General features: G+C 46.0%; 1 protein-coding gene across 1 annotated transcript in view; it reads left to right on the forward strand.

The window, feature by feature from the left end:
• Window positions 1-18,687: 18,687 nt before the first annotated feature.
• Window positions 18,688-23,757, forward strand: part of PTPRN2 (protein tyrosine phosphatase receptor type N2) — a 1,011,953-nt gene continuing 1,006,883 nt past the window's right edge. Inside the window, exon 1 of the mRNA XM_090047600.1 lies at window positions 18,688-18,905. Within this exon, the coding sequence (XP_089903726.1) occupies window positions 18,806-18,905 (100 nt within the window). The 5' untranslated portion in view covers window positions 18,688-18,805. The remainder of the gene's footprint in view (window positions 18,906-23,757) is intronic.

A 23,757-nucleotide genomic window follows, 5' to 3' on the forward strand; every position in this document is an offset into this window, starting at 1 on the left:
GTCTTAGTACACTTGCATAGAGAACCACTGGAGCCACATCGGTGCTCTAGATGTTCTTGCGGCCCCTCCCACCTAAGGCCATAGATTGCAGAATAAACCCAACCATCCCTCAGTTTCTCCTGAAAAGTCATGGCTAAGAGTTGGAATCCTAGGTCCCTGCCACATTACACAATAAATTGATTATTACACAGTTACATATATATTACATAATTAATTGATTAATCATACATTAAATTTAGACAGGCCACAAATACAAAGTAACTAAGAATGTCTATCCAGTTATATAGAGCCAACCAGCTATGCAGTTAGGGCTTGGAAATTTGTAATGACTCTATAGCTGGTTTTTATCATGTGGCAGGGCCCCTATTGTCCATTGTTGCAAGCCTTGGCCATTTTCAAGGGGCCTAGGCCAAACTGTACGGCTAAGCAGAAGTTTGAGTGGCTGTAGCTTGAACCTTTGCAGATGTAACAGCTAGCTTTGCCAGCAAAATAATGGAGGCCATCCAAATGTCTGGTTAAACCAGTAATAAGATGCAATTAAACAAAGTACAAAGCCTGAAAGGAGACAGTAGAAGGGAAGACCATACATTAAATCATTCAAATAAACTATATCACAGCTTTATCTTAAAATATTAGTAGTAGTGTTTGATGTAACCAAATGTATTGGATGTTATTTTGCTATAATAGATATATTATTGTTAAGATGCTTAGATAATTTGTAAAAACAAAAACAGTCTTGTCAGAGAAGACCATAAACTTAGGAAAAAAAGAAACAGAACAATGTTGAACAGCATTCCACAGTGTGGAAGGAAAGGAGATAAGAATCCCTCCATTTACTTTCCCAAGGATGTAGGTAGGCAAGCACTGATCCTCTGGATCATGATGTACACATAAGTTGTCTAGTAAAGATACCTGATGAATCTATTTGTGATGGTCAAGTCCATTTTGAGAGCAACACAGCTTGTTACAAGTTGCACAGATCCATATGTCGTCTAGGTTGAAGTTTATAGCACCCTGCTTTCTTCTTTCTTGCTTTTCTTCCATCCTGTGGATTGTCATGGTGTGGGGCCCTAGGAGCGGCCGTGATCTTTCCAACGCACCCTACCATGCCAAGTTGGCGATTAAGCACCCTCGTTCTCGCCCTCCAAGTCTTTGATGTTATCTAATTTTATAATGGAGGCTGCCTTTTGTCCCCTTGGACACGGTGCTCTTGTTTATCCTGGCCCCTGTTCTGTATGGATTGACCTGGTGCACCCCAGCCTTATGGGCTATGCGTGGCTCCAACCTCCCCTGTACCATGCCCCAAGCCTCGCAGATGTCCCAGACATTATCTGGTCGGTTTTCCTTTCCACGCCCGCTTGCTGGCGCCCCCGGGCTTGTCACACAGCTGGCGCCCGCTTGCTGGCACCCCCGGGTTTGTCATGCAGCCGGCGCCCACTCGCTGGTGCCTCCGGGCTGGGGTCAATGCCCCCTGAATGTCGTGCCCTCTCTGGGCTTCTTGCCTGTGCGCCCCTCCCTGAGGCTCCTCGCCTCTGGGCGCACGCCCTCCCTGGGCTCCTCGCCTCTGGGCGCATGCCCTCCCTGGGCTCCGCCCGCACTGGGGCTTCTCCCGCACGCACCCTCCCTGGGGCTTAACCTCACAATTGGGCTTCTCTTCCTGTGTGCCCTCCCTGGGGCTTCTATTCCTATATGCCCTCCCTAGGGCTTAATGCAAGCACCCTCTGGGCTTCTTGCTGGTGCCCACTCTGGTGCTCCTCACAATTGGGGCTCAGGTGGCTGTAGCCGTGCCTGGCCCCTAAATCCACCGTGCCCCTTTCACAGGGCTGGGGTCAATGCCCCCTCAATACCGTGCCCTCCCTGGCACCGGGGTCCCCACACTGCCGTGAAGCCCCACTGAGGCCTCCTCCAACCCCTATTAGCCTCACCTGGTCCTCCGATGTTATAAAACTACAAACACAAAACTCAAGCCCGTGGGCTACAACATAAACTCTAAGCAACCTGTCTAACCCTCATTCAACTCCCTACCAGGGCTTACTCCACCTGGTATCCTTGTCCAGAAGCTGCTCAGGCCATCAGGCTTCCCTACTCTGCTTGCTCCCACAGAGCTCCTTCTTCCTCAGCTGCCAGAAGGGAACTGCTACCCTGGCCTCAGCCTGGATCACCTTTATATAGGTCAGGCCCTGCCCCCTTCTGGTCAGCTGACCAACTGCGGTTGCCCCAGAAACCGACACCTATATCTCTTCATAGGAGCAGGGCACCAGAGTGCCCCTGAAACATGGATCAAAGTTGCTTCATGTCGAGCTGCAACCAGTACCAGATGTTCCCTTCAAATTGGACAGAAGTCTCCGCACTCCTCTTAGCTTTCTACATTGATGTTGAATACATTCTTATAATTTTTGCACACATTGTGGTACCACTGGACTGTGGAGGGCCACCCCACTTTCTAGAGCCATCTCAAATTTTGCCATACACAATATTCTTGGGGATCCGGTCTTCTGCCATTCCCCTAACATGGCTGATCCATCACACAACCTTTTCTTGATAGTGGTTTCTAAGTGTGTTAGTCTTCTGTGTCCAGCATCTCTGTGTTTGGTATTCTGTCTTCCCACTTTATTTTCAGGATCTTACACAGATATCTCATGTGGAAGTTGTTCAGTTTCTTGATATGCCTAGCATATGTAGTCCATGTTTCTGAACCATAAAGCAGGGATAATAGCATACAAGTCTCATAGATTTTTAACTTCACTTTGGGTAACAGTTTGCTGTTATTCCATGCACATTTCTGTAATAGCTTGAAAATCTTAGCTGCTTTTCTAATTCTGTTAGTCAGTTCAGTTTGAAGGTAAAGATTCCTGTTGATCGTACAACCCAAGTAGCAAAAACTGTCAATGATACTGAGATTTACCCTCCAGAGTAATGTCAGGTATTTTTTCTTCCACCCCTTGGTACATGATCACAATCTTCTTGAGGCTAATTGCCATTCCAAAGCTCTTGCATGAACCAGAAAATCTGTTCAAGAGATTTTGCAGGGAAGATTCACTGTGGGTAACCAAAGCTGCCTCATCTGTGTCATGGAGCAGGGTCCTAGAGGTGGCCGTGATCTCCCCTAGCACCTCTACCATGCCAAGTTTGCCTCAAAGAACCCTCGTTCTCACTCACAACATCTTGATCTTATGTAAATTAAAGGGAGGCTGCCTCTCGTCCTCTTGGTCACAGTTCTCGTGCTACCCTGAGTCTTGTTGCTATAATGAGGTTCCAAGCACCCCAGCCTTATGTGCTACGCGTGGCTCTGACCATCCCTGTACCATGCCCCAAGACTTGCTGATGTACCAGATGTTGTTTGGTCTTAGCCATAGCCCTCCTCTCTCTCTCAGTGCCCTCCGGCGCTCGGGCTCTCCACATCCCTTGTCTCTCTCTTGGAGCCCTCTGGTGCTCGGGCTCTCCGCAGCCTTCGTCTCTCTCGGTGCCCTCTGGAACTCGGGCTTTCCGCAGCCCTTATCTCAGCATCCTTCGGTGCTCGTTGATTGCTGCCCCCCCCCACTTGGGGCTTCTTGCTCTGCCCCCCTTGCCTGGGGATCCTCATGCTGCCCCCTTTGCTCTGGGGCTTCTTGCACCACCCCCTTTACTCTGGGGCTTCTTGCACCACCCCCTTTACTCTGGGGCTTCTTGCACTGGGGGCTCAGGTGGCCATAGCTATGCCTGGCCCTAACTCACCTCCACGGGGTGAGCCATGCCTCACCCCCCTGCTCACGAGGGCTCAGGCAGCCTCGGCATTACCTGGCCTTCAACTCTCTGCTCCTCTTCTAAGGGCTGGGGTCAATGCACCCCAAAAATGCTGCAACCTCTTTGGCGCCTTTCTCGCTGCCCCCTCTGCTCTGGGGCTGGAATTCCCACGCTGCTGTGGGTCCCCTATAAGGCCTCCTCTAACCCAAACCACCGGTCATAAAACAGTAAACAGAAGACTCAAGCCCCTTGGCTATAACAAAAATCTCTGCCCATCGGCAACAATATCATTCTTCCTGCCACACCAGGGTTGCCCCATCTTCCCCCAATCACAAGCTGTACCTGCAGTCTGGCTTCTCCTTTTTGCTCAGTGCAGCAGAGCTCCTTCCCTTCTGGCTGCCAGCAGGGAACTGCCTGCCTGGCCTCAGCCTGGGAGTTATATAGGAGCTAGGCCCTGCCCCTTCCAGTCAGCTGACACCCACTGGTTACCCTGGCAACCTGCAGCTGGGCTCCTTGCTTACTGCTAGGGCTCTTTCCCTAGCAGTTTCCACTCTTCCTAGGAGCAGGGCAGCTATGTGCTCTGCAACAATCCGCAAACAGGACATCTCTCAGAACCAGTTCTTTCACCTTGGTTTTCACTCTAAACCTTGCTGTGTTGAACAAGCCTTCACCTAGCTTGCTTAGAAGATAAATGCCATCATTGCTGTCCTTGAATGCATGAAGAAGCAGGAATTAAAAGTAGATGTTAAAAAGCATGGGGGCTAGACACCCGTTTCACCCCATTATTGATGTCAAAGCTTTTTGATTCTTTGCTTTCATACACTGCAGTTTCGATGAAGGCTATGCACAGTGGTATTCATTTTTCTCTATACTTTTCTGGCAACTGCTTAACCAAAAATATCATATTGTAACCCATGGGCGTCCTGGGGCTGGTCTAAACATAGGTCCTCACCCACTTTTCTTAGGTCCAGCTACCTGCCTCCTTTCCTGCCATGCCTTGATGTTACTAATTTTCTTATGTTAATCAGGTGGGAGCCTGCCCATTTATCTGCTCTGATGTCAAGGGCCTATGTATATGACCCTGACCTCCCTTTATCATATCTCATGCCTCACAGATATTTCCTCCAGCTAGCCAGCATTGGGACCCAAGCTCCAGAGTCTCACATGGGGCTCTCATTCCACATTGGAGCTCACAGTTCCAGTGCCCTCACCCTGGGTTCTCTTTACACAAATACACACTGGGCTCCAAGTCCACATACACTCTCGGGGCTTTAACCCAACACTTCAGGGCTTCAACCCCACACTTCAGGGGTCCAACCCCTTCTCTGGGATCAGGGCTCTGAGCCCTGTCCCTTAACCCTTCTTGGGCTATCCCTTTATCCCTGCCCCCAGAAGCTTCCTTAATATCTCCCCAAGGCTCAGGGCCCCACACCCCTGAGCTTTACGCTAACTCCTAAATGCAGCCTCAGACCTCCACCAAGAATGTGGGCATTGTAACAGGTCCCTCCACTGACCTGGGCCCTGCTTCAATACTCTCGGTGACTCTGGGCTCCCCGTGCTTGATTTTACCTACCAGGAATGTGGAGCTGGGTTTAGGTGCCCTATACTTGCCTTTCACCAGGGCAGTAACTAGTCTGGCATTTCTGGGGGGCTGTCCCGCCACAGACAGTTCTACCAGGCCATCCATCCCTGGCAGGGTGAAGTTTTCTGTCATGCCCAGGACCATGGGGTCTCCTCCTTCCCCATAGCCCCAGCCCTTACCTCCAAGGATGTTCCGTGGGCAGCAACTCAGCTAAGTGTTGTTCCTTCAGCTGCAGCAGCAAACTGCTGCCTCTTTGAAGCTCAGGGCTCAGCTATTATAGATCACAGCTGGGCCCTATTCCCAATCAGACCACTGCCTAATTGGCATTGCAGGCAGCTGCAGGCCACCTAGGTGCCACTCAGGCCTCTGCTAGTAACAGAGCACCCTAAAGTGTGTGAGAGGGGAGACAGGAGCCCCCCCCAGCATGGCCCGGACCCCTAACCAGAGCACTGAGGCACTCACCGTAGGAGCTGAGATGGGCGGCAGTGGGGAGGAGACTGGAGCATGGACGCTGGTACAGAGGCAGGCCCAGCAGTTTCACAGCTGCCTGACCCTGCGTATCAGGGAGAGCTAGGGGCATGGCCTTGAGCAGCATGTGATGCTCAAAAGGCAGACGGAGAAACAGATGGGGAAAAGCCAGAGAGGCGGAACACCAGCTGGGAGATGCTGGCTCAGGACTTGGGAGGCTTCAGCTCTAGCCTCAGCTTCCTGGAGAAGGAGACAGCCACCCACCAGGAGACCAGCAAGGCAGAAAGCAGGCTTGAGGGTCGGTAAGAGCCAAGGAGCCCCACTGGAAGGCAGTTATCAGGTGGGATGCTGCTGGGGAACAGCAAGGCTCCAACAAGGAGCCCTGGAACTGGGACTGAGGGCAGACCCTTAAGTCCACAATCATCCTCGGATGGCTCTGGAGGGGGCAGAGTATGGGAAACCATGAGCCCCTGGAAAGGGGAGAGGAATGACTCCAGCAAGAGGGACTGGGGCGACGGGACCCCAAGTCAGCCAGGCTCCGGGGTGGGGATGCCAGAGGAACTGGTAGGGACGGGGCACAAGGGCGGTCCCAGTACGCCTGCCTGCTAGAGGGGAGAAGACGAACAAGTCCCCTAGGAGGGGGGACAGAAAGGAGCCCCGAAAGAGAGAGAGGCAAGCTCAGGAGCTCCACTGGCAGGTGCTGGCATTTTTCATTTGAGTTGTAGATGACCCAGCAGGGGCAAGTTTATTTTCCTTGAAGAGGGGAAAACCTACCCAAGAACCAGGGATAGACCCCTGAAGGTTCATGGTCCAGAAGACACAGCCCTTGCAAGGCGGGCAGTGTGGGGAAGATCTGAGGGGAGCAGCATCAACCCATGAAGACAACCCCAGGGTCAAAACCCCTCCAGGCCCCCAACAGAGAACTGCCTCCCCAACCAATAACACCGAAGATGTGGCAGGCGAGAAAAAGGGGCAGTGCTCAGACCATCTAGGTGGCACCTGAATAGGGTTTCACCCTGACATCACTGGGAGGCAGAGCACCCACGAAGAGGTCTCCAAAGCCTTACAACACCTACCAGCGACAAAGTCCTGAGCAAAAACTGAGTAAACTTTCAGGATTGATTCTTTCACCTAGAAATTGCAACCCAAGGAGCATGATGTGGCCTCAGCTACATCACAGTCCGATGGCTGGGAAATTGGCTCCAAGGTCGGACCCAGAAAGTGGTAGTCAACAGAAGTGAATCATCACGGCACTCTGTGACCAGTGGTATCCTCCAAAGCTCCATCCTTGGACCTGTTTTTTTAAACATTTTTATTAACAATGTGGACACAGGTGTCAAAAGTGGACTGGCCAAGCTCACTGATGACATTAAACTTTGGGGTGGAGCTTCCACACCCGAGGATAGGCTGGTGATCCAGGCTGACTTGAATAGGCTTAGTAAGTGGGCAAATATAAACCTGATGTTATTTAATATACAAAAATGCAAGGTACTCCATGCCAGGAAAAAACCCACAGAATGCTTATCAGCTCGGCAGTGCTACACTCGCTAGCACCACGGCTGAAAGGGACTTGGGGGCCATGATTGATCACAAGATGAACATGAGCGATGTCGCAGCTGGTAAAACAAACAAAACTTTGGCTTGCATCCATAGATGCTTCTCAAGTAAATTTCAGGATGTTATCCTCCTGCTATGCTTGGCCTTAGTGAGGCTGCAGCTGGAGTACTGCATCCAGTTCTGGGCTCCACAATTCAAGAAGAATGTGGAGAAGCTTGAGAAAGTCCAGAGGAGAGTGCATGATCAGAGGCAAGAGAACAAGCCTTATGAAGAGAGGTTAAGAGCCATGGGACTCTTCAGCCTGGAAAAGCACAGGCTCAGGGGTGACACGGTGGCAGCCTATAAGTATATAAGGGGTGTGCATCTTTATGAAGCTTTCGAAGTATGTACTTGATGGCACATTTGTAGATTTCAGTAGGCAGTATTGATCAGTGTTTCAGCAAGGCCAACAGTAAGAATCTAATCAACAGTTTCTTCTTTGTGGCCCTTAGGTCTTATTTGCTATGTACTGTTCATACTCTGTATCAAAGAAAGGTATCACTGTAAAGCTCCAGTTCCATTACAGAGTCCATCTGGTTGTAATTTTGGATAATATCACATCTATACAGGTCCCTCACTATTCTGTCATTCCTACTGGCTAGACTTCTTAAAGGCCTTTTGCAGATTTTTTATCATTTGACAGCTTCCTTCTTGAGACCATAACACAGTGCGTGCTGCACTTTCTGACCTCCAGCTACACACTCTTTTACAATTTATCCATAAAAATTAGCTCATAGTGGCAGTAGCATCTGCTTGAAAGGTATGAGAAATACCAGCCCTTACAGATTGTCTATTGATCACCCTATTCCAAAGCAACTCATGGGCCACTTTCTCTGTTGGTTGCCAAAAGTAGGCTGGTTTCCATCTAAAAGAACCCATCCGTAGGTCTCCCTTCCCTTCCCCTAAATTGTATTGTAACCTAAAGGTTGCTAAAGGCAAGCTACTCACTGTAGATATATTTAGGGCTCTCTCATTCTATTAAGAGAGAATGGAATTGTTTCAGGAATTTCCTCTTGCTTTTTGTAGCCTTCTCAGGTAGGACGAACAGTCAGGCAGTACCTACTTGGAGATTATCTAACTGATCTCTAATTGTACAACTATAAATTAGTTAATTTAGATCTGCTGGTAAAGATCAAAAGTATACTCCAACAGGGCTCAGGCAGATATTACATCTTCTTTCAGCACCATACCAGTTTCTGGGATCTGTTGGGCAGCTCTGTGTGGTTCAGCACATGCATCAACACCATACAGTAATATAAATTAAGCTAACAATATTCTTTTCAATATAGGTATGTGTAACAGAGAGCCCCAGGCTCTCTGTTACTTTAAGATGAAGGCAGCCCAGCCAGGATGCACTGCAGGGCAGGCAGGATTCAGCAGCTGCCAGTTGCCAGGACAACTGAGGAAATGAGGCAATTAGCAGACACCTGCAAGCGGTCAGCTGATCGGATGTAGGCAGGGCCCTGGGAGCATATAAATTGGGGCTGGCAGGGGAGTCTCTCCCTGGCAGCTGCCAGGGGAGGGAGCTCCTGCCCAAGACAGCTATCCAGAGGTGCTTGACTGTCTGCTTTGCTGCCTATGGGAGTAGCGAGGCCCTGGGAGCTCACAAGGCACCCTGGCTAAGAGGCGCGCTATACTAGGGGTAAAGGTTTCCATTGTTATTATTATGTTATAGCCCAGGGGCTTTTGTTTATGTTGCTGCTTGTATCAGAGGTTTGGGATGGGTCTCTAATGGGCAGTTAAGGAGGTCCCATTAGTGCCCACGGGGCGCACAAACATCTTAAGCCCTGCCAGGGGCAGGCTCAAGGCTCTAGTGAGTACTGAGCCCCAGAGGGGACATAGTGCAAGGCACAGAGACAGACGGGGGCCTGGTGCCAGAGGGGCACAGACACAAAGTGGCCTGGGGCCTGGCAGGCAGGGGCCAGGGGCCGAGTAATGGAAAGGACAGACGTGACCTAGAGCCTCAAAGCCAGAGTAGGATATGGAGCCATGCAATTAGCCCTTAAGGCTTGAGGTGGCATGGTTACTGAGGACCAGGAGGGTGCCAGGGACCCCAGTATGGGGGTTCAGTGGAACCAGGGGTATACAAAAGTCCATGGGCAGCCTCCCTATTTATCATTATTCCATTAAGGCGTGGCAGATGAGACAGGAAGATGCCGAAAGGGTGGAGCGGGGCTTGGTTACAGAGCCTGCAGGGGGCATCACAGTTACCCCTGGGATCCTGACCTTGTTGCAGTATGTCTTTAAAAATGAAGCAAAACCTGAACAATCTCCATGAACTTTCATGGTTTGGGAAACTTAGGGCCTAAAGAATCCTAATTATATGGGATTTAATTTTTGCTCAGCTAAGGATATACACAGACTTAAAGGTATCACTATCGGTGCATCCTTCTATAGTGATATAAGGACAGGAAAACTGCTCCAACTTTAACCCTGTTTCATTCCAGGACAAAGTTAGGACAATTTAGCTATTTGCTAACCTATATAATTACAGACTCATGTAGATGTAATAGTTGCAGCGGCAGCTCCCCCTCCCCTTTTAAAGCAGCCAAGCCATACATTTGTCCAGACTCTACATACATAAAGAATTATGTTTTGGCAAAAGTAAAATCACACACCCATTTTGCTCATCTTTAGAACTCAAAAATAGATTCTTCAAGGGTGCAACTACTTTTTTTGAGATATTTGCATCTTTCAAAGCCAGAAAAAGATCTGGTCAACGAGGTAAATCATACTTATTTCTAAAGATCTATGTTTGAGGCTCACAGAAATTAAAATTAACCAAATGTTAAATATGCAGGTATTTCTGGGTATTGGTTATTTTGTAATCCTTTAAAATCTCAAACTAAACTTCCTACTCCTCCTTTCCAAGTACTTGTTTGTTAGGCAGTAGGGAATGGAGGTAAAAAACAAAACATTGCATCAGAAGCAGTTATTTTTATCTGCTCTTTCTGAATCTCTCTCACTTTTTTATCCTCTTTTTCTCCTTGAATCTTCTAGAACATGGCTGTCCATCTGGTTGTCTGTGAGGAGCTAACATGAAGTCCCCAGGCTCTCATTTGGCCAGTGCTGCCCCTAGTTTCCTGCTGCAATAGCAGCTGGACTCTCCTGGCTCCCCCAGTGCATGGGGGCAGCATGCCAGCATGAGGGGCTGAATGAGTCCAGGGGCTTCATCCTGAGGGCAATCACACCCATGTGATGCAGTGGCAGGTGCGGGGTGGAATTGCACCCACTCAGAGCATGGTGGAGTTGCCAGCCTGCATGAATGTGCAGTGCAGCACGGGGGCGGGGAAGCGTATGCACAACTCTGTGTGTAGCCTGTGGCCCTCGCTGGGGCAGCCTCTGGGATGGGCTTATAAGTTAGATGGTCCTGTTCTAGAAGATCAAAAGCATTTTAAAATGCAGCCCCTAATGCTTAGCTCCCTCCATCTGTCACTGAAATGCATTGGTTTGGATTCTAGCTTCCTTCTGTTTTGAGATGAGGCTGTGATTTCAGCAGTGTGTGTGTATTAATAACTTGGGTAGACTGAAATCCTTTTCCTTGAAGTGGTATATCCCTTGGCACTCTTTTTCTTGGATGTCTTTCCTTTGGAAGCCTAAGGGACATCATTCTTTCTTCATATAATAAGCCAGCTGTTCAAACTGGCGCAAAGGAGTTTAATTTGCACCTCTGGAGCACTGATACTGTGTTTTTATACTAGAGTAGTAAAATCAGCAGCACATTTGAGTTGACGCTGGGCCTTAACTTGAAACGTAGCTTTTCTGGCTTGAAAGGGGCCAATCTGCCCCTCCACCCTGTGGGGCTCTCTATCTCTCTTGAAGAAACTAGACCCTGGGGATAAAGTTTTCAGAAGTGGCCATTGAGTCTGCTTGCTGCTCAGTCTTTAATTTCTCCTTTTTTTCAAAGATCAAGTATCCACACAGCTTTACTGTAGGGTTTGTGGCTGACAAGCAGCTATATCTGCTTCCTTTACAGCTATCTCAACAGCCTTTTGTGCTAAAAAGCTTACTGTATGTGAGAGCATCTTGGAAATTGTTCTGTCTTCTTCTGCGAACAGAGGACAGTGCCTGATAGTCCCAGAATCAAGCTACAAAGGCTGTTATATGCCACTTTTTCCTACTCTCCTATGAGATTTATACAGCTATAGCTGTAATGACTCCATTAATCTGGGTCAGCATTTCCATAAGGCCTATATGGAAAAAGTCAGGTAGAATCCTAAATTAAGTCAATATTACAGCATTAACCTGTGAGTAAAATCTTCCTCCCCCCTGACTTTCCTAGCAACCTTGCATATGAGATTATGGAATTTTTTTATGCACAACTCAAACCTCCATGCAAACTGAGGGATTGGTCTGGTACCAAACCCTGTAGGATTTGTACAGCCTTAGAATCAGCTTAAAATATGCTAACACAAACACTTGCATAACCAGATGTTTAGGTGTTCAGTTAATGCAAGTTTCATCTGTAGTTTTCAGTTAATATATGTCTCATCCACTGCTATTCTCTCAGGTAATTTTTTTCTAGCTGCATTTCAGCTCCCAAGCCCTGAACTCTCCATTTTAGGCTCCTTTCCAACTGTTCTGCTTTGGCAACACACACAGAAAATATATTATCATTCCGCTAGAGCACCGGAATAAAACAGCAGTTTCCAGCCCATCAGTCATCACAAAAATCAACCTACTTTTTTACTTTACCCTTTCATTCAGCACTTGCTCAATCCTGGAGGAGATTTTTTGTGTCTCCATCTTCATCTTGCCCAGTCAGGGAGATGAATGGGACCCTGGGGCTAGGGCAAGGATGGGGACAGAGCTACTGGTGACTCATCCAGGGGATCAGCGTCCTGGTGCTTAAAAATGGTGTCAGCAACACTTGAACTAAAGCTCATTTCACAAGCTTTAGTTCAAGTGCCCTGACACAATTTTTAAGTGTGGGGATGATTTTAGGAGCAGAACTGAGCAGGGCAAGAGTGGAGTGGGCTGCCCATAGTGGGGTCAGGGCTTTCCACTCTGTTGCCTTTGCCTTTACAGCTGCATGCTGGCCAAGCCTCAACCTGTGCCCATCTGGCAGTGGGAGGCACAACTCGCTGCCCATCCTGCCACTGGGTGGGTAGGGGATATATGGTCGTTGCAGGGTTCCTGGGGCAAAAGGCAGCACAGCAGAAAGCCCCGAGCCTGCAGTGAGCAGCCCAAATCTGCCGCATGCACAAATCTAGGGGGGCACATGCTTCCCATGTCTCCCCCAAGGGTGCACATGGCAGCAGGAAGCTGTCCTCACTTTGCCCTCTGGATGAACTGCCCACAGCTCTGTCCTGCTCCCTGTCCCAGCCCTGGGGTCCCATTCACCAACCTGGCTGGGCAGCGCCCCACTCCCTCCCTCACTGTGGAAACCTTGATCTGTTCCCTCAAGCCCCTTTCCTTCCACAGACTTACCTCCAGGGTGCTGCTCTCCATGCTGCCCTGTTTCATTCCTGGCCACGTGCATGCTGCAGCGTTGCACATGCACATGGCGTCCAGGGCCACAGCCAGAAGATATATTTATCAGTACATTATCAGCTACACTGGCAAAAAAAAAGCTGATAATGTTAATTTTCCTTTTATCAGTGCCGATCCAATATGTCACTATATATTGGTGCACCTCTATGTGGAAGTTGTTACCCCTTACACCTAAATAGGAAGCCAACCCCTACTTTTCCAAGGTTTCTATAAAATAGTGAAGATGAAGCTATTGCAATCCGTACAAGAACAATCATTGCAAGGTCTTTCTATCAAGTAAACACTCTTCTTTTCTAACCATACTGTGCTAAGAGAACAACCATTTAGTGCTGTTTCTAGGACAAAGCTGTGCTAAATAATCCTTTTTTTTTTTCAGTGTTTTCTATTCATAAGAAATTCCCAAATACCCAAACACAATGTGGACTTAATTTGTAATGATGTAGTAGTTGCTTAGTCACTCTGTCACAATTGCTTGCAATACCGAACATGCCCTACTGCCAAATGAGCTGTAATTATGCACTGACGTAGAGACTGCTGTATATTTTGCATTCACATGGTATCAACAACTAATGTCTTGCAGGCCTTAATCCTACAAGACTTTACATCCATGCTGAACTGTAGCACATTAAAATCAATAGCTCTATATTTATAAGGAGATGTCTGATTCAGTGTTTGCAAGGCTGGATCCATATAAATATAATGCCATTCATCCAAAGACGTCAGCGCTCTGCAAGCTTTACAGATATGTAGGGATCACTTAATTCAGGGGAGGCCAATCTGTGGCATGCATGCCATACATAGCATAGGCCGCCTCTGTGTGGCATGTGGCAGATCATGGAAGAGATAAGCAACACAGCAGCAGAAAGGCAGGAAGTACAGCAATGGATCCAGGTAGGGGAAAGGGATCAGAGTGCCCGTCCAAGAGGATATGGGGCTATCTTGTGGCATGCCTGCCAAAAAAAGTTAGCCCTCCATCAATTAATTGATTGTGGAAATCTAATGACCTCTGAAGAAAATAGAAAAAGCCCTTAAAACTGTACAAAATAAAATTTTAAAATGTTTAATGAAAGAGAGAGGATTTTTCTGATGGCATCAACTGAGGCAACTACCCTGAGTTCCATGAAGCTCCATCAATTCAGATATGACATAACAGTAGGTATAAAATTACAGTGATTTTTAGGTAGAGTGCAACTCCTCAATTGAAATTTATATCTGTATTACCACTGTTGTGAAGTGTGCCATGTAATGTTAATGACTGCCAATAATCCAGGTCTTTTCTTAACCTCTTATAGTCTAACTACTGTCAGGCAGTGATCCAGCAAATACTTACTCTGTGGCATAGTGCTTACACTACTGTGAGTTGTCCCATTGCTGGATAAAGCCTTCAGTTAAAAATCATTTGGAAACTTAAAATAATTCTTACCTTCTTATTTTTAGCTTTCAAAACATCATCGTCATCACAATCAATAACAAATAAATGAAATCAAGACTTCTACTCAGCTGAAATTAGACATGTACATTGAAGCAATAAGTTGCAAGCCACAATAAGAGTGTAAACAAAATATTCTTGCTCGTTTTCTAGACTCTTTTTGACTGTAAGAGCTATTGGTCTTAAGGGTCCTTTATATGCAAGGACACACAAAGGCAAAAAAGTCTAAAAAAAGTTAATATAATTGTCTTCAAATTTTTTTATTAAAAAAATCTCTTCAAAATTTAAAGACACTAACATGATTTCATAGACTTCTAGGGTTGGAAGGGATCTATTAGATCACTGAGTCCAAACCCTGCTATGGTCAGGAAAGAGTGCTGGGGTCAAGTAACCCCAGCCAGGTGTTTGTCTTATCTCCATGATTATTAAAAGACAATTATTAAAAGACGATTCAAAACACATGAAGCTCGTTGTTGATTAAAACAATTACAATTTCTTATCCTATAAGGGAAGTAATACTGCTCTGTTTTAGAAGTGAAATGACAAATGTTTTCAATTAGCTTAGATTACAATACATTTGCACTTGCTCAGAAACAAGTTAGCTATGAAAATTAAACATTTGGGATGAAATCCTGGTTCCACTGAAATCAGAGGCAAAGCTCCAAGTGACTTCAGTGGGATCAGGATTTCACCCTCAGTGGGCGCATCTACACATGCATTTGATCTGGGATCAGTTTACTTGCGAGTAAACTACTTGCGAGTAAATGCTCCTGGGCAGGTGTCTACACGGGCAGAGAAATGGGAGCAGATTTACTGATGACAGCAAATTACTCCTGCTTTCTGGGGCTTTGCAATGGGCCCTGTCTGCTGCCACCAGAGAGAGCTCTAAGTCTACCCCCTGGGTGCTAGCCCAGAGGCTGGCAGGGAGCAGCTGGCCAGGAGATAGCTGTCTCTTGGCTGGGGCTGGGACATTACACCCTGCCCCCAGGGGCTGCCTGCTGCCAGCGTGGGAACAGTGTCCCCCTGCTCTGGCATCACCTGGCCCTGGATCCCTGATCAGAGGCTGGGGACTTAGAAAGAGAAGGGGCACATCAGGTTAGGGGGCTGACACCTACCCCATCCTTGCAGCTCTTTCTTACCCTGCTCTTGCAGCTCTTTCCATATACACCGGCAGATCAGGTTAGGTGGCTGGGACCTACCCTACCCTTGCAGCTCTTTCCAAATCCCATTCCTTGATCACCTGATCAGAATGTGGGGCTGGGACCTGCCCCAACCAGGGCAGTTCCTAGCCCTTGCCCCACACATGGAGAAAAGGCTGGGGAACTTGTTCCTGGCTTAGGTCCATGAGCACGGAGCTGGGTGGGGAACAAGCTGCAGAGCTTCTTCCCCACTCAGCTCTGCCAGTGTGGAGCTGAGTGGGAAACAAGCTCACAGCCTGTTCCCTGCCCAGTTCCATGCTTACAGAACTGGGCAGGGAACAGGCTCCTCAGCTCACCAGTACTGCACAGTCCTGGCTTTGTATGGGTTATTTCCAACTCTCCTGTGCAATAGCTTGCTGCTACTGTGCAGTAGTGGTGACATGGTTAGTGTCCACCAATGTATGTCACTGTCTTATTACGGCAACATAGCTTGTTGTGTAGACGTGCCCAGTGAGTAGCTGGTAGACAATAGTTTAGAATCAGCAGCCATTAAAATGAATCTTTTGTTCTGGAAAGTTTGATTCTCCCCCATCAGTATATTTTATCTATTTCTTGGAGAAATATTACTGACCCCAACATTACTGGCCTTACATATTTAAAGGATCTCTTATTATTTCTCTCTACCTTTGATGAATCTCATCATTTTCACAAATTACTGGTTTGTTTTTTAAATATTCATTTAAATACACTTCTAAAAAATCTTCCCAATACTTTGCACAGTTATAGAGTTTTCTTGAAACTCTGCATGGTATTTAATACATTCTCAATAGCCATATAACTATCTCATTAAAACAATGGTAACAATAATAATATGCAGAAATACTATTCTTATCTTCTGTTATGAAAAACAACTTGTTCTTTTGCAATGTCTGCCCTGTTCCTACCTTCAGGGTTTTTTTCCCCCCTTTGCATTTCCTTGCTTTATATGATTTTTTTTTCTTGTTTCTATAGCTATAAGCTTTAAAGCCAGATGGTTTTTGCATGACCCAGGAGGACATGCTGATTTATCTTTCAGCATTCTCATGTCTTTTCCCAATATTGATTTTGTTTCTCTTTTCTCACCAATGTTTCCTGATCTTTTCTTTTTTAGTTTTCTATTTTGAAATGAAATATCCTGATATTATCTGCTTTTGTACATCTGCTGCTTGATTTCACAAGAAGTCTACTTTTTTTTTGATGCCCGTTGGTAGGGAAGCAAGAAGTCAATAAATACCATGTCGCTCCTTCCTTTACCCAAGTTTGCCAAAAGCTGTATATTTTTTGCACAACAAGGCAAATTGCAGCTACTTTCAATTTTAATATGGAGAGGTGGCCTGAAGAGACTACACCTCCCAGCATGCAATGCTCTGTCTCCACATCTGCAGGAAGCTATTTAGCCTTTCCAATTTCTTCCAGAACAAGCTTGTTCTGTACTGGTTTGATTACCATTTCACTGTCTTCTGAGCTGTGACAAATTCAGCTATTGTATTTCTAATATCTTTCTGCTTCACAAGGTTCCTGAAAATGAATCCATAGTGATTGTGCTCAAACAAAGTAGGAATAGAAGTCTGATACAGAATATAACTAATGTCATTACTGATGTAAAGGGTGAAGATGATGAAGGAAGAACATGAAAATCTACCTGCAGCATATGAATTTAAATCTACTGTGCATTTGGTGGGGGGGGACCTTAAGATTGTAATCCAACTGTATATGGTATTGCTGAGCTGCCTGGACTGGGTGATACTGAATAGCACCAGTACCTATCTGGTTATTCAGAAAAGTGGGATGCTGGGATTAGCCTGATGATTGTAAGGTTACTGGCATTTAAACCCAGCCCTCTGAGGGATCCAACAAAATTGAGAGAACAAAAAACCTCTGAGCTGGCAGAAAATGTGGGGTTTTCTGTTTGCAGTTCTTGGGGGTCCCAAGTCTGAGACCTGATTAATCCCTGGCCATTCAGTAAAGTGAAAGCTGGGTACTAACCTGTCCCTGATGGAGCAAGCTATTGCTCACAAATGTTTTTGCAGCTGATTTAATTAGTCTATAAAGGGTCCCTGAAGGTGACACTCCCAACACCATTAACAGCAGCCTGCAGGGGCTGGCTTGTCTTTTGGGCCTATACAACGTGTCTGCACAAAAAACTTTATATTTGAAGAGGCCATGAGGACACTCCACCTGCTCCCACGTTTACATAAACTGAGCTGCTCTTGGCATGAATTTGCACATTACACTTAGATTACGCTAAGGACACTCAAAATGTGACTGTCCCCTGTTAAAGCTTGTTAACTCACCCTCAGAGCAGCAGGAATCGCAGAGCAGCAAGCAGTGGCAGATTTAGAGTTAGTGGGGCCCTGTGCACAGCTTCATTTTCAGCCCCCACCCCCATCCCTTGGGACCCTGCCAAGAAAAAGAATATCTGAGACAGCGAAAAAATGGCGAAGCAAATTCTTTGCTAGACTACTTCAACAAACCACATTTAGAGTACAGGGGGCAGAGTGTAGAATGCCTGGACTGCTTCCCGACTTGCAACGCTTATTGTTGAGTTGAGTCACTTGTCAGATTTGTCCTGCACTTTGGGGATCCCCGTTGTTGGGGGCCCCGTGCCACTGCACAGTTGGCTTCATGGTAAATCTGCCACTGGCAGCAGGGCAAGATGGGCCATCCAGGATCATCCAGGCCTGCCCAAGCCAAGACCATCCCTGTCCAAACCGTCCTCTGTGAAGCCGTGCTCTGCTCTCCACACTCCCCAAGCAGCCCATCTTCCTCTGGGGCTGCCGCAGGGCCCTGCTCAACTCGTCATCCTACCCTGCCCAACTTGCAGACCTCCAAGCATCCAAGACGCAGGTCCTACTCGCAGCCCAGGAACAGGGAAGTCATGTTGCTCCCCACAGCTGTGCAGGGGGTATGAACTCTTCCCCTCACTCACTCAAACACAGGGCAGGGCACGAGGACCCTCACTCCCGGGCCCTGTGCTCATGTGGGGAGCCAGGGGCAGCAGTTCGCCGGCTCAGCGATCCCGAGCCTCCCTAAGAGGCGGTCTAGCGGGCAGGAGAGCCGTTGGGGCGGGGCGAGGGATGGGGCGGGGCGGTTGGCCGAGCCGTTGGGGCGGGGCGAAGGGCGGGGCGGGGCGGTTGGCCGAGCCGTTGGGGCGGGGCGAGGGGCGGGAGGAGGCGGTGCCGGCGGCAGCGGCACTGGGCGCTGTCCGGGGTGTTGAAGCCGCCGCGGCGGAGCTGAGCGAAGCTGCCGCCGGGAAGCGACGCCGGAGCGGGCGGCATGGACTGAGCTGCCCGGGCGGGACGGGGCGCGGCGGCCGCTGCCTGCGATGGACCAGGCATGATGGGGGCGCTCGGCTCCGTCCTCCCGCTGCTGCTGCTGCTGCTGCTGCTACTGCAGGTCCGAGCCGCCGCCCCAGCCGCCGCCGCCGCCAGCTTCGGTGAGTGCGCCCCCTCCACGCCGTACCTGGCCCGGGCGCCCGCCCGGAGTTCACCTTGCGGGACCTCCGGGCCCTTGCAGCCCCCCGGCTGGGATATGCCCGTGCCCCGCCCCCCGGGGGCTGGGCGCTGACACCCCAGTTCAGGCCCCCCCGAAGGCCGTGCAGGAGCCTCCTGGAGCCGGCCCTTCCTGATCCTGGCAGGACACACTGGGTGTCCCGTGGAAAGCTCCTAAATCCTGGCTCAGATGCCTCAGGTTAACCGGGCCCTGCGGCGGGCTTGAGGGGCTCAGGCTGATTTGGAGAGACCTCAACAGGAGCTGTAGGCTCCTGTTCCAGATCAGCCGTCCTCTGGCACTGGGACCCTCCTAACTGGATTCTCCCCCAAACCGTCTCCAGCCACATCTGCTTATGGGTCGTGGCCGCCAGGACGGCCCGCTAGGCAAGGGGAAGGCTAGGACTCGAGGAGGGCTGGACATGGCCTCACTGTTTGCCTGGAGCAATTCATGGGATTGGCGTGTTGCAGCCAAACCGGCTTCCTTGAAGAGATTCCTTTCTCCATAGTAATAGTTCAACACAAATGAAACTTTCCCAAGAGCCAATGGCCCATTTTGCTCCCACTCAAGCTAATATTGTTCATTAAGGAGGATTTGATTTTTGTATAAGGTTTCAGGCTAGACTCCAGAGATGACACGTTTTTGGGAGCAGGGGTTGCCAAGACAGGTGTTTTTAAATTTTGCTGCTACAGTGACAGTACCTGCCCCCCTAGCCAGGCTGGGCAGGGGAGAAGGATTCTGTATCCAAAATCTGCAAATAAACTACTATAATTTTTTTCCTTTAAAAAAATATGGTCAGTTTTACGCTGCTCCATGACACGAGTCTGTTTTTTCACATCCTGAATTTTGCATTTAAACCCCTTTTTTGCACCACCAAATGCCTGGCAGGATGAGGCAGCTCTAAAGCTATATTTGCAGGTGTTCTTGCTTTCCTTGTGGTTCTTCTTCTCATCTCAGGAATGATGCCTGAGTTCTTGTCTAAACGTCCTTGCATGGAAGGGGGTGAGCAAAGAGAAGGCTTTATTTAAATGGTGAATCTTATCATATGAGGAACAATTCAAAGGGAAAAGCTCAGTAACAGTAAGGCAGGCTGGACTTGGACCATGGACTTGGTTATTGAAATAGTTGAAATGTCATAGGTTTGTTTGAAGAAGAGGAAGACAAGAGAGCCAGGAAAATAAGTAGGACTTTTATTTCTGGGACTGGAACCTGGTTTTTGTCTCTCTTTCTTCTGGAGTCTTATTATTCTCTCAAGATAATCTTAAATCTTGAGTTCAAAACATTAATTTTGCTGTTTTACATAAGACTGCTGTAATTTTAGGCAACCATTTACATTTGCTTTTCTTGTTAGCTAATCAGCATAAGGTGTCTGGGTTTTTTGGTTGTAGGGTATGGGGATATATTTGTTTCCCTCTGATTCCTCTTTTGGGTCATAGTTCTGCTCTCTTCATGCACCTAATGCAACTACCATATATAGAGATGCATTATAAATGCAGGCATCTGTTTTAAAAGTACATAATTATAGAAACATTTATATTTAGTTTCACTTTTAGTAAGTGATCCAGTAAGAATCGCTCTGGACTAACTTAGAAAGATATTTCATACTATCCCTACAGAAATCGCATGTTGACCATGTTGATCTAATATACATTTTTGGCAACAATTTTGTTTAAGCTTTTACAATACAATTATGATTTTCATGTGATGACCTGTTTATTTTCTAGTATTTTCTACACAGTTGTGTCAAGATGTTGGGGGTTGGCAGGTTTAAGTTAATTAAAATATTAGATATCTGGACCTTCTTTCTTGGTTGGTCCATTCATCTCCATTTATAATGCATATGTTTTTGCAAGTTTCTCCTGTATGAAGGTGTTTTTGCAAGACATGGTTATCAACAAGACAACATACTGCCTTCTGCTATTTCCAATTCTTGATGTCTAAAATTCTGTTTTACTTATAGCATTTTTCATACAAGTAAGTGTGGAAGTATATGGAACCTTTCCCCTACCCCTCCATGAAAAAAATGGCCTAAAAGAGATGGTCTTATCTTTTCCAGCAAGGTGTTCATTTTCTCAGAAGAGGAAAACAGCTGAATACACTATCTAGTATACTCAGAAATCTCTGATAAAACACTAATACAATATATTAAATTAATCTTTATTTGTTAGTGGGAAACTATCTACTTGAATTTGTGGAGGATAACTCATTTAACAATAGTTTTTAAAAATAGAAAACCACCTCATAAGCAATATAAACTGATTATGTTTTCTAAATTCACCTGAAAGATAGGGTAGTCCTCTCTCTTACTAATGGTTATGTGCATCTTTTCAGCTAGCCAATTTTCTCCTCCTAAAAAACTTACATGGGGGAAACAGCAATACCTAAAACACCTCTGAAATACACAAAGAAAATGGGTTTACTGATTTTGGGTACAACTCTTCATATAAAAATGTGATTTTCACACTAACAGGGTCCCTATAAACAGAGACAGTAGTAAATGGCTTTCATATTATAGGTCTTAAGTACCACAGGAAGATTAAGAATAAAAAAAAATTGTGAACTTTTTTTTATCTCTGTATGGCATTGAAGTGTAATATTTCATTAGGTGTAAAATACTATACGTATGTCAGTATTAACTGTGTTTGCATTCATCTTAATGTTAGTAAAGAAACTAATTATGTTATTGCTTGTATTTTATTATGATTACTTTAACTTCTACCCCAGGAATGCAGATGTAAAGAAATATTGTTATTTTTGTGAAATGCTAATATTTTAATGCATTTTAAAATATAGCAGTATAGTTATTTAATAACTTGATTTTAGGTTTTGCATTTTTGGCCTTTTTTTATGACCACAGTACTTTCAATTGTTGTAGAAAGTACAGTTTTGGTAAAAATTTCTTCCATGTGTCCTGTAATAAAAGTTGTCTTCAAAGTTATACAAAATGCCATATTAAAATTTGCTGTAAATGTAAGCCTATATCAAATGGGCTGTACTGTTATGTTTTCATTGGGCGCATCTGTACAAGATACTTAATGCCCATTGGACTAATTCTACTGCACATTACTGTGGCTGGCAAAAATTGTGCTAATGTGAAGTAGATTAGTCCACTGAGCCTTAAATATCTGATCTATGGCACATTGATGAATAAGTAGATGCTCCCAGTAACAAAAACCCCAAGCTGTAACACTTCATTTTAGGAACAGAAAAGATCTTTTTGTTGATAAAATGATAAAGCAGTAACCAGAGGTTTCATTCATGCTTGTCATGTATAGTGAATGAACAGAATGAGCTACATTGCTTGTCAGTTGAAGGCTATTTTTAAAAATGATTGGTAGAAGCTGATTACATAACTTAAAGACTTTTATATAATGTATATGTTAATTGTATGAGTTTCACTAAGTGCATTGTGCTAAACAACTGACTTGGACTTCAATTCCAGAATTACTCGTGTGAGTCAAGTTGAGCAGGTGTATAAATGACCGCAAGATCTGGGGTCTAATGTAACCAAATAAATACTGAAGCTCTGCATGTGTATGTAGCTTAAAAATGATTACAGTATTCTTGAATCACAAGAGAACTGAATAGGTGGTAGGACTGCTGAAACAATACAAGAAGATTTCCCATTTTGGTCAATGTTTTGAATTCAGTTTAAGGTGGCCTAAAGTTGTTGCTGTTCTGATTGGTGTTCATTGGGCATGGCAAAGAAGTGAATCTCAGTCCAATACTTAATGGAGAGGTAATAATGTTACCAAATCCACCACGGTTATTTACTGGCACCCTTGAGGGCTGTTTGAAGAAGCCAAGGACTGAGCAGATAGAGAGGGGGCTTCAGCTCAGCTCATAAATGGTTTAGCGCATGAGATTAAAGACATCTGCAGCCCTTCTGTGTCCTCATGACCCAGGCAGAGGTTGTAGCTGTCTAGCTGAGCAAAGTGGGGAAAACTTGCACTATTTCTCGTTCTCTGAATCTACCGGCCTCTAGTTTCCAGTTATGTTAACTTAGAACCTTCCTACTGGCACTAATTATATCTAAAGGTGATGCTAACATATAATTAAATGTTTGTATTAGTTGTTATTTTTAACATTGCTTATATGCTAGATTTTTTTAAGAAACCAGGGCTTTGGGCATGGTTTCTGGAACAAAAACAGTTAATTTTTAGTTTCACAACTGGGAAAAAGAACAGGGGGTAGGAGGCAGGAAGTAATAATAAAATGTCCAACAGTAAGTGGAAAATGAAAGGAAGCAGTTTTGGTTTATACTACAAATAATACTGCATCTGTAGTATTATAAATGCTAAATTTTAGGGTTTTCTGCTTAGCTTTTGAGACTTGGCTTTCAGTGTAATGCACCCTTATGTTGATATGGGAGTGGGAGTTGGAGAGTGGGAGAGAGCAGGAAGTATTTATCTGTGTGTGTATGTACTATCTCATTTTTAAAAACTTTTTCCTCCTAGTGCAATCCTGCATTTTCCTTCATCAGAGTACTTTGCATCTTTTCTTGTATTTTGCAAATAAAAAGGAAAAGTTGTATTTTGATTTAGAAAATACTAATAAGGACAGACCAAGATCTGCAAGAAATTGTACTAGTGCTTATAATTTAGCTCCACTGAAGTGATCTGCGCAAGTTTGTGGCATTGGGCAATAATTAAGAATTTGAATGTGCCTTTTCAATTCCAAACTATTATTTTATGTTTTCTTACTGTCCATGCCTTTACCATGTATCTTGTGCTTGTTGAATGGATAAGAAACGAGTTCCTTTTGGTATCTACAATAAAAAAGCCTTATAAGCTTTACCA

This window comes from Crocodylus siamensis, chromosome 5 (assembly GCF_052110815.1).
Source record: "Crocodylus siamensis isolate JL-2025a chromosome 5, ASM5211081v1, whole genome shotgun sequence".
Lineage (NCBI taxonomy): Eukaryota > Metazoa > Chordata > Crocodylia > Crocodylidae > Crocodylus > Crocodylus siamensis.